The 12,120-nt window shown below is 43.4% G+C and overlaps 1 protein-coding gene across 1 annotated transcript in view; it reads left to right on the top strand.

The window, feature by feature from the left end:
- MOK (MOK protein kinase) overlaps positions 1-12,120 on the top strand; it is a 542,725-nt gene that overhangs the window by 176,021 nt on the left and 354,584 nt on the right. The window contains exons 5-6 of the mRNA XM_086937829.1: positions 8,567-8,645; positions 8,834-8,882. Coding sequence (XP_086793955.1) covers positions 8,567-8,645; positions 8,834-8,882 — 128 coding nt within the window. The remainder of the gene's footprint in view (positions 1-8,566; positions 8,646-8,833; positions 8,883-12,120) is intronic.

Genomic DNA, 12,120 nt, shown 5'->3' with positions numbered 1-12,120 from the left:
CGAAAATTGGCGTGGGGCGTCCCGGGTGGTGCGGGGGGAGGCCTCGTCAGTAGCGGTCTGTTGTGCGAATAGTCCCAAGGCAGCAGAACGCGCTGAGATGTTGATGGCACCCAGGTGATGTCCAGTAAACTGCCGCACTGGTTTTGGTATCCTACAATGCTGCTCCGAAAATTTGCGTGCGGCGGCCCGGGGGGGGGGGGGGGGGCGTGGGGGAGGCGGCGTGAACGGGCCTCCCCAGGTGGCGGCCATCCAGCTGAGTTGCGCCCGCTATTGCGGCTACAGCGTCTCGCTCACCATGTTGTTGAGTTGCTCCCACTCTTGCAGTGCAGCGATAGGCGCCTGCCACATGACTCTTAAAATGGCGGACGGCTCTTCGGTTTTGGGCCTGGTCCACTGAAATGGCCCTGGGACACCTTGGAACTCAGACGCTTGCCTGCTAGGGCTTGGGCTCCATTCTCGAAAAGCGTCCCCTCAGCCGTGAAGATTCTACAAAAGTCTTGGGGGCCCCCGACTCCTGCAGGCTTCCGGTGGGGAGCGGCTGCCATGATTGCTCGCGGAATGACCACGACGGAGCCACGAGATGGTGGTGCTCTCATGCTGACGCCAGCTTCAGTCTGAATGATCCAGAAACAAGGTGGGGCTTTCATCGTTTGGGAAAAAAAAAAATTCTAAACCAATGAAAAGTGTTATTTTTAGGTCATATGACCAAGGCTTCCATCTTTAGGAAACCAAAAGTAAAATGATCCAATGAAAAGTTTTATAAACAAGTCACATGACCTGTTATGCGGCATAGGGCTACAAAAAGCGTAGAAAATCCGTTGGCACGTGAGGCGGCGTCAGTAGCGGACCGATGTGCGAATAGGCCGAAGGCAGCACAACGCGCTGAGATCCGGATGGCACCGAGGTGGTGTCAAGCAAATTGCCGCACTGGTGTGGCCATCCTACAATGCTGCGCCGAAAGACGGCGTGTCCAGCTGAGTTCCGGTTACTCTTGCGGTACAGTGAGTCGAACGTGCCGAGATCCGGATGGCACCGAGGTGGTGTCCAGCAAGTTGCCGCACTGGTGTGGCCATCCTACAATGCTGCGCCGAAAGTCGGCGTGGGGTGCCCCGTTGGCTTATGAGGTGATGTCAGTAGTGGACCGATGTGTGAATAAGTCGGAACCAGCACAAGGCGCCAAGATCCGAATGGCAAGTCCTGGATGTTGAGTGCCTCAGTTGAGATTTCTGAGCAGTGTTTGTAAGACTGTCTGAAGCTTATGTGCACCTGCTGCAGCTTCACTATTGCCCTGGTGTGGCCAAAGGTCGCACATGACATAGGCGGCCGGCTCCCGAGGTCCGGCGGAACTTTTTTCCTTTTCCTTTCTGCTTCTTTTCCTACAATCTGTTTCATCTGAAGACACGACCAGGTCCCTGAATGTGTGCAGGGGGACGCTATTGATTGAATGAAAATGGCGGCTTGACACAAAGCTGACTCAAGCGTTGCTGTTGATGCTATACAGACAAAAATTGGTTTTCAGTTTGTACATTCTTCAGGATTTTTTTTTCTATCCAAGTCTGATTGACAGTTTGTAGAAAAATGGCTTCAGATTTTCCACATACTACTCTTCAACATTCTTCCTAAATGTAACAATGTGAAACTCACTAGGAGAATGGCTGTTTCTGTTTCCTTTCAAAATGCTGCCAACAATATTTTCTGAATGGAAGACACCATCTTGTAGCATAAAGGGCCGAAAGGGGTTCTGGTCTGGCCGATGGTTGGTGGAGACATTTTGACTATATCTTGGACCTGCCCGGCCTCGCACAAAATGGCGCCGGTATAAATGGGACTCGTAACTCCTTGCCCGCAAATGTATATCTAGAAAATGTTATTGTAAGTGGCCCTGTCGTATTTTAATTACAAAATGTACGTCCACCGATTCCGCAACTGTTAGACACCTTTGTTCTTGCAACCTAATGGCCCGCTCGTTACGTTCCTCTACAGTGTAAATGTCTCCTCATCATATACGATTTCAGTTTGCTCCGTGGCCGGCCCACGTGGTTATAGGCCCGTATTTGTATACTGATATTTTCACAATAAAGGTTTTTAAAACAAAACACGGTAGTAGTATTTACATTGGTAACGTTTTTACTTTTAGTCACTGTTTTCGAATCAGTAAAAGGCAAGTGAAATAAAGCAGTCCAATTACATGACGGATAAAAGGTATAATATGTAGGAACGCAGTAAAGATAAATGGTCAAGGGCAGTTGTGTTTTTCATTTCTGCAACATAAAGTGATCGATAAGAATCTGATAATCAGGCGTATCGGCGACTAAGACAGCAGGCCGAGTCTCTTTTACTCAACGGCTCCGTCATGGAACGAAGAAACGCCCTTTTTCTCGAAAAAGGAATATATTTTACTTGCAGGACAGTTGTAAATTTTCCGGGAAAGTACATTAGCCTGGAATATTATAACATATATGTTTTAAAAAAAATAAGGTTCGAAAACAATAAAAAGCGTAATTTTTAGGTCATATGACCAAGCTTTTCATCATTAAAATAACAAAAGCAAAATGAACCAATGAAAAGTTTTATTAACAAGTCACATGACCTGTTATGCTTACGTTACGCGCTGCGCGCCGCGCCTCGGATCACTTCCGGGTGCGCTAACGCGGCGTGTCATATAACGCATTACGCGACAACGTAGGTCAAGAATATAGTCAAAATGTCTCCACCAACCAGCGTTCGGAACACAACCCCTTTCAGCAGTCCAAAAAGTTCTGTTAAATGACAACAGAGGGGACAGGCAAGAAGAACCATCAGTCAAAGAGGGGAGGGCAAGTTCTTCTCTTCCGGGTCATGTTGGGGCGCTACCGGAACTGATCGAATTGGTAGTCTAAAGTGTTTCTGGATGTTTCAGACTAAAGCTGGCGTCAGCATGAGAGCACTACCATCTCGTAGCTCCGTCGTGGCCATTCCACGAGCAATCATGGCAGCCGCTCCCCACCAGAAGCCTGCTGGAGTCGGAGGCCCCCAAGACTTTTGTAGAATCTTCACGGCTGAGGGGACGCTTTCGAGAATGGGACCCAAGCCCTATCAGGGAAGCGTCCGAGTTCAAAGGTGTCCCAGGGCCATTTTAGTGGACCAGGTCCAAAACCGAAGAGCCGGCCGCCATTTTGAGAGTCCTGTGGCAGCCGCCTATCGCTGCACCGCAAGAGCGGGAGCAACTCAACTACATGATGAGCGAGACGCTGTAGTCGCAAGAGCGGGCGGTAAACAGCAGAATGGCGGAAGAGGCACAGTGTAGCAAAAGCGGGCGGAATGGTAACTGAAACGGTAAAGGGGCGCCCCACTACAGCGTGTCTTCAGGTCAAACGGATTGTGGGACAAGGTCCAGAATAGAAGAGTCATCAAAAGGCAAAAAGTTCCGCCGGACCCCGGGAGCCGGCCGCCTATGTCGGGGGCGATCTCAGGCTACACCGGTGCTATAAGACTTGGGGAGGGTGTCGGAGCCAAGCGTCTTCTCCGAGTCCATGGCCATCACACCGCCCCTCAGGGGCCTCCGTCAAGCTGTTTAGGAAGGTAACATATCACATTGTTTTCTAATGCAGTCAGGTCCACAAACGACACTCACTTACTTTGAGAATAGTGAAGCTGCAGTAGGTGGAAATAAGCTTCAGACAGTGTTACAAGCACTGCTCAGAACTCTTAACTATGGCACCCAACATCCAGAACTTATGCCATTTGAGAATGGTAGTGACATTGAAGCAACTCAGGGACCAAAACCATTAACGTACTTTCACGTATGAAAAACTTACTTGGGGGGGGGGGCAGGAGCGAAGCGCCCCCTCCCAGTCCGCGCCACCACACCGTATGTTGAAAATCTGAAGCCATCGTTCTACAAAGTCAACCAACCTTGGATTGAAAAATCTAGAAAAATGTACAAACTGAAAACCAGTTTTGGTCTGCATAGCATCAGTAGCAACGCTTGCTATCAGAGTGCATGAGTTTCATGCTCGATCGATTGAGCTAGCCGGATCGGGCAATAAAAAGTATAAAATAGTTATGTAAATAGTTATTTAATAAAATGTTTTACCCTGTTTCTTTGCTGGTGTGTTGTCTATATTTTTAATATTTGCATAGGGTTTGTCGTTATTTTGGGCGGGGTGGGTGACGGAGTCGAGCTGTCTTGCAGCCCTCATGGTGTGGAGCTCAGTTCATCTCACTATTTTCGTATTTCTCATGAAGGGTTGTTCCTAATATTTCTATTTTAGCGAGGTCAAAAAGAGATCCAATTAGTGGCCTACTGATTTTGCTCGATTACTTTTATTTTTTTACACGATTTTTCACTATCTGCAAAGACTAAACAGAGTATTGCGACTTTGTGCTTGTTTGTAAATAGAGAATGATCCAAAGAGAACCAATTCTAAAACAGTAAATGCTTGGATAACAATCAATCAAATGGAGAGACAAGCAGGCACGACGGATTACAACGGGGGCAAAGGCCTGCGTTAACTACCGTTCACTATCTGCAAAGAGAGAGTACTACTAAGAGAAAAGAGGGGAGGGGGGGGGGCAGCGTTCAAAGCACATCAGCGTGCATAAATACGAAAATGTTTTTATCTATCACGTACTTGACATTTTAAAGCTTTTCATATTTGCTAATAAAAAACCAATGAAATTCACAGAAAAAACCATAGGTTATAGTGGATATATAGTTAGGAATTTGCATTTACAAAACCTTGAAAATTCAATGAAAAAACCATTGGTTTTAGGCCATATATAGTTAGGGATTTGCATTTACAAAACCTTTTTTTACTCGCATAAAACCATTGAAATTCCATATATAGTTATAAGCGCTAACTATATATCGTGCACCCGCAATCCACTGCTGATGATGTCACATATTACATCATTCATGACATGGTTAGTGACATCACTGATGACATCACTGATGACTTCTCAAATGACATCACTGATGACATCACTGAAAACATCTCATTTGACATGACTGATAACATCACTGATGATATCATTCATGTGATAATACCATGAACCTCTTCAGACTCTAATATAACCTTAGATACAATCAGTGTAAACAGACAGTCACAGACTGTCACTCATCCATGGAGTTACTCACACACCTAGTCAGTTATGCCAAAAATCAATCACACCTCCATTTTCTCAACTATACAGTTATACACACCTTACTTATTCAAACATATACTAACACATATTTACTTTACTCTCTTATACAATCCCTGATACAAGTTCACAATGATCCATACAGCCACTCACACATTCACTGGCTCTTATGCACAGTTATTTATAGATGTCAACTCTCACATGTACTGTGTTTTACATATGTACTTACTTTGACATGTAGCACTGAGATATCCATTCATTCACCAATACACTCATGCACACAGTCAACCGCCCATACAGCTGTTTCCACATGCACTTTTGAACCCATACATCTAGTGAATCAACTGCTCACACATCTATGCACAGAGTCATACACCTCCCAGCCACCCACACACACACTCAGTCTCCCATACAAATACTTGGGCAACCAATCAATAACCCATATAGTTACTCATATAGCTACTGATCAACACATGCAGCAGTTTACAGAACAACAGACATAATGATGCACAAATTAAGACAGTTTAGTCACTAACCCATGCACTGAGTGAGACACATTTAATCACTCACTCATACAGTCAGACATGCACCTACTAAATCCTTCATCCAGACACTTATACATCCACTCATTCTTCAATATGTAAGACATATTTTTACTTTACAGAAACATACAGTCACTGGATGTTGTCATCAGTGATGTCATCAGTGATGTCATTTGAGATGTCATCAGTGATGTCATCAGTGATGTCACTAACCATGTCATGAATGATGTAATATGTGACATCATCAGCAGTGGATTGCGGGTGCGCGATATATAGTTAGCGCTTATAACTATATATGGAATTTCAATGGTTTTATGCGAGTAAAAAAAGGTTTTGTAAATGCAAATCCCAAACTATATATGGCCTAAAACCAATGGTTTTTTCATTGAATTTTCAAGGTTTTGTAAATGCAAATTCCTAACTATATATCCACTATAACCTATGGTTTTTTCTGTGAAAATATATATATATATATATATATATATATATATATATATATATATATATATATATATATATTCACTGAGAATACCCATTGGTTTTAGGGGTGTTATAGTTAGCTGAACACTCTTACAAAACCATTGAAATTCCTCCATTATAGTTAGTTGTACTAACTATAACTCGCGCGCCCGCAATCTACTGCTGATGATGTCACATATTACATCATTCATGACATGGTCAGTGACATCACTGATGATATCACTGATGACATCTCAAATGACATCACTGATGACATCATCCAGTGAATGTGGTTTGGTTCGATATTTAAATAAGTATTATATATATCAATCTGCATTGAAGACTGAGTGGATATAAAAGTGTTTGGATGGAGGATTTAGTAGCAGTGTGATTGACTGTCTAACTGACTAATTTAAAGTGTCTCACTAAATATATGGGATAGTGATTAAACTGTGAATATCTGTATCCCTCTATCTCTTGTTGTGTAAACTACAACATAAGTTGCTTACTAGCTATGTGAAAGTCTATATTAGTTATTAATTAGTTAAGTGAGTATTTGTATGGAATAGTGAATGTGTGTGTGATTGGGTGGGAGGTGTGTGAATGTCAAAAGATGTGTAAATAGTTGATTTAGTCGGTATATGAGGTTAAGACTGTATGTGGAAACAGTTGTTTGGGTGAGTGAATCTCTTTATGAGTGTGGTGATGAGTAAATATATTTCTCAATGCTACATGTCCAACAAAGTAGAAATATAAAAGGCAGTGTATGTGACCGTTGTTGTATATAAATAAGTATACATAAGAAAACTATTATAAGTAAACTTGTAATAGTGATTTTATAACACACTAAGGGGCCAATTCCGATGTCAGACGGACTCAGGTCCGTCCGACATCGGTTAGGACCTGCAACCGACCGACCTGCTGTGGTCGGTTACGGCCCTGCTAGTACGTATGGTTCACAATGCAAGCATGCATTCCGAGCGGAATGCATGCCTCCATTGAGAAAAGCAGGGGTGCAGTTCATCCCTGCACCCTGTGGCCGGCACCCCAAGGTGCCTGCCACCGGGTGCAAGGATCCACAGAGGGGCACCATAGGTGCCCCCAGGCTGCCATTCGGCGGCCTTGCACCCCCCAAAGACAGTTTCTGACTGCCTTTTCATGCTGGACAGACCCCTGGCATTGCGTTCTGTGACTACCACTTGCTTATTGGGCCGTTTCTCGCATTCCCTTTGGGAGACTGTTGCGCATGTGCTCCCACAAGTCCTGGAGGAGGCACTGGCTGTGCTCACCCAAGCTGTCACGGATGGAGCAAAATTCACCATACGGTGTGGCCTAGATACAACCAATTCATTAGGCAGATCGATTTCAAGAATGGTGGACTTGAGGCGCCATGCCTGGCTTTGTACAACTGGCTTCTCGGGTGATATCCAAGCCAATTTGATGGACATGGCTTTTGACGGAACCTACCTGTTTGGGGAAAAGGCAGACTCCGCTCTGGTCAGGTTCAAGGATTTTAGAGCTACGGCCAATCCTTGGGCCTCTCCCTGTGGCCAGTGTTCCTTTCGTGGCAACGGAATGGTTACCAGTCACGTCAGCCATATCCAACCACCGTCCTGTTTCATCTCTTTTAAATGAATGCCATTGTTGAGTTATGGGTTGTTGGCATGCTCTTGCATGTTTACAAGTTGGGCATACCTGTTAGATTGTTACCCAGACTTCCAAAGCCACAGTGCAGGCTCAGATCCGATTAGTGTTCTCTCTTCAAAAACAACAAAGCACTTCTGAAGTTAACTTTGTGAACAATTGTTTAAAAATTAGTACCGTGTTCGAGGGGTATTTGAAGAGGCTCATCCGGCAGGAGTTTAGCTCCCGTGGCCACTTTTCTAATCCTTTCAATCGTGTATTTTCCCGAGGTAAAAAAAACCATATGGCGTAAGAAAGACACCATACTATGTAAAACTGTTGCTGAAAAAATATCTGTGCAGGTTCAAATATCCAGAAAGAAGAAAAGAATATAGACCAATGAAAATACCTGTGAGGTAATACCCAATGCAATGAGTGCTAAGGTTTGTCAGATTTTCAAAACAGCAAGAGACAATTCAAATGATCTCTATTCAGATCCATTAAATGTAAAATATATCTTATGAATATTAGTTACTGAATTCTTAAATGCCCAGCTTGATTTGCCCTTTGAGTATCATCAGTGAGTACTCTTTCTCTGTCTGTTAGGCCCCTCCTTCTTTACCGTGCTACCTAAAGAGGTTTTAGAGCTAAACAGGGTTTTTTGTGTCCTCTCACCTGGCACTAGCTAGCCTAACAAAGTGGTAACTGCGGTATAAATGTAATTGCTTGCGCTGCAGACGCTGTCATTTTGCGTCTTTTGAAGAAAATTCAGCGGGACCATCTTCATGATGTCACTTGAACATTTTTCTGTCTTACAGTTCGAAGACATCCATTACCTGAAACTAGGATTAAAAACTACATGTTCCAGTTATGCAAATCTCTTGATCACATACACAGGTAACATTTGATTTTCACATTTCAAAACTTTAACGTATTTAAAGAATTCTTTTTAAGTCTGGCTTCCAGTGGAAGTGAGGAATGCATATGATGTTGCATTTCCAGAAGTTATGTAACGTGCAAAATATATTTTATAATCCTTTAAAAAAAAAGAGTTGTTCATGAATTCACATGTTTATATTTTACAGAAATGGTATATTTCACCGTGATGTGAAGCCAGAAAATATTTTAGTTAAGGTGAGTACAATTTAAGCAGTCTTGGAGATTAAAATGTGTAAACATAAGAATGATTCAGCATATTTGTTTCCAATTCCAAATGTACAAGAAGATTACTTTTGTAATTGGCCATTACATCACGTTTTTTTAAAAATATTCTCAGTAAAAGAAAGTGCAGCACTTTGGGAAATCCAAAATAGCTAACATGCGTTTAATGCGCAAATAGCGAGTATGCAGGCAAAAGAGTGCGCGACAATTGTCGTTTTAACTGACCAGAACTTCTGCCCTCAAGCAGTTGACGCATATAATGCTAAAAGCTGTTCATTCTGAGCACATTGGTATACAGTTTAAGTAAATGGAAGCAAGAGAATATGCTCAATAGTGTTACTTAAAAGAAAGTAAATAATGAGCAGTGGGAAGAATCTTTACATGAGAAAGAGTGTGAAAAGTCCTTGAAGACTAGATACTGAAGATTCAAACAAGCGCTAACTCCGCAACCTTCTCAAAAAACGCTTTATAATGCCAGTCCTCAAAAGGAGGCCATGCTTACTACACAGTGCAGAAAATGAGCAATTGTACAAACACTATAAAATGTCTTCGGTGCATCAATACATGAAACTTAGTAGGCCACCCCAATGTACTCTTCAGATCTTTATGAAAATGACATTCAAATTCATTGATAACATGAATCAGTACATGTTAAGGCATGCAAACAGGGTGAAGGAGTTAAGGCACGGAATCAAGTACATTTATAGTCGCATTTCATTTAGTCAGCTTGTTCATTTTTAATTGGTATTATTATCCACACCAATGCTTAACATAGAAAGATCAGTTAATTGCTGTTTACTGGTTTCTGCACAGGCAGCTCAGAATTCCAAAAATGATTGTAGGGAGATTAGGTAGACACATGTGGAATGCTTTTATAAGATTCAACATTACTAGTAACTTATTCCATAATTGTAGGATATGAGGGACAGTAATTTAGGAATAATAGTTGGCAAAGAAAGCACGCAGAGACAGCACTCGGATCTGACTGTGACCAATACTAACTGTATTGCTGCCCATCTTTCTTGTCTGTGTGGTACATGTGTCGTTTTTGGCTGTGGCTCACTTATGGATTTCCATTCTCCATGTGCAGAGGACGACTGGCAGTTCACGCCTATGGACTTTTTAGCCAACAGCAAGTCAAAGCCCATACATTTACTGTTAGACTTATCTACCTTGGGATGGGGTATAAAGCCCAAGCGTCATACACTATGGCTGGAAGGGACATTTCTAGTGTTTAGTGCCAGAATAATTGCATGGTGAGGCATATCCAAACCATGTGGACGTCTTCTATACCAAATCTGGGGCACAAATGTGGTGCCGTAGGTAGCCTACTATTCTTTTGTTTTGGTGTTAAGTAAGTGTGGTGCAGAAAGTTAAACTGCAATAGCCTGAACTTCACATTCCTTGATCTTGACAGTTTGCACCAGAGCTGGATCACCATCCAGCCTGGAAATTCACTGTCGAAATCAAGTTCCCACTTTGCCCTAAGTCTTCTCCAAGTTCAACTGATTTTTCCCTGAAAGATCTATATAAAGTTGTTACCAGTCTTTTGCAGCACCTCAGAATGCGAAGTGTGTGTGGTACCGCGTTGGTCTAAAGTTCTTGGTGTGCAACGCCTTATGTATGGTGGTTTAGCTGTTCTTAATAATGATGCATGAGTAAGAAGTTGCTTCACCAGTACACTACCCTCTGTCGTGATTTCAAAGACTGTGCAGAGCCCTCTAGTGCTGATACCTGTATAAGACCTGCACCAGACCACAAAATGCAAGTATGCTGTTACCATAGCACACTCCTTAAATAACTCATGCTGCTGCATATTTTACTGCTGGATCTTTCCCTTTACTTCAAATCATTCCCAGTTCTTATTCAGTCTATTAACCCGGTTCTTTGTTCCAGTAAGTCTAAAGGCTATTTATCCCAAATGATGTTCCTTATTGGAGATGCTATGATCAGTATTGCCTGCAGTGGTGCTCAAATCTTTCAAAAGTTACAATCAGACCGCTTCCATCTGGGTCATGTTGGTTATCCAGTCATCAAACTCCCGCATCAAGAGGTGCTGAAAAATGTTGGATGGGGGACTACTGTGGATGGAAAACTCCTGTTTGTCCTTGGGCACGTTTTTTTGTGTTCCTTTGGAACTCTCCAGTCCATCTCTCAGCTACTCTCTGAAGTTACTGGGCATGCCTCCTTCACTTTTAGTAGTATTCCTTTAAAAACATCTGAGAACTTGGCTTTTTTCGTCTTTGAGTCCTTTATTTCTTGACTGCTCTGCTCTTGTTGACCTATCTGTCCTGCTACAGTGCTTTGGCACCTGCAGGTTTTAGTGTGATCTATAAATTGTTATCATATACCATATCATATCATAGTATTTTTTGACATGGCAATCAGGCTCCAACCCTCAGATCCCACTACATTTCTGATCCTCTGACTCTCTTTAGTGCCACACAAGCTGGTATGGGCCGGGATGCCCGCCACCCCTCTCAACACCAATTCCCCATGGGAGGAGACAGACACAGATTTGAACTTTTGGAAGGTGGGGGGGCCTCACGACCCCCCCCGGCCGTATTTATTAAAATATGAAACAAATTTAAAACTTTAAATAAAACGTTTCATGGATCATGTACAAATTCAACTTTAATTACATCTTGATGAAGACAGGTTTTCCAGGCTAACCTTAACAAATCTCTAATACAAAGGTTTCCTAGCCGAGTCTAGCATCCTGATAAATACATTACATTCTTGAATTTGTACAACCTAACATTAAGGGCCAACGGCAAGGTCTTAACCGGTGTCAGATCCCTATCACCAACTTCCCGCCCTCACGGTGTGAGTGGCGCATGCGCAGAGGACTTTACCCTTGCAGCCAACTGTAACTTCCCTTGTCGTGGGGGCCCCTTTTCACTCGACGCCATCTTAAGGTCGTCTGAGTTTGTGTGCGAGGTATCCGTAAGAAGGACAGCGTGGACTCTCCCCTTCCCCACACTCTCTTCCGCCGGAGCGGATATCCAGCCCCCGGGAAATTCGTGGGAGGGGCATATAGCCGACTCCCCCTGGGAGGGGCCTATGGCCGTCTTCCCCTGGGCGACCCATCCGTAGTGGGTTCCGCCCCCCGTGGGAGAGGCCAAAGTCCGCCTCCCCCCGGGCGCTCCCATCCATAATGGGTGGCGCCCCCCCCTAGGGACCGTGAAATCACTGCTCACCGATCATGACC

Source organism: Lissotriton vulgaris, chromosome 9 (assembly GCF_964263255.1).
Source record: "Lissotriton vulgaris chromosome 9, aLisVul1.2, whole genome shotgun sequence".
In the NCBI taxonomy this organism is placed as follows: Eukaryota; Metazoa; Chordata; class Amphibia; order Caudata; family Salamandridae; genus Lissotriton; species Lissotriton vulgaris.
This window is presented reverse-complemented; position numbering and strand designations above follow the sequence as displayed.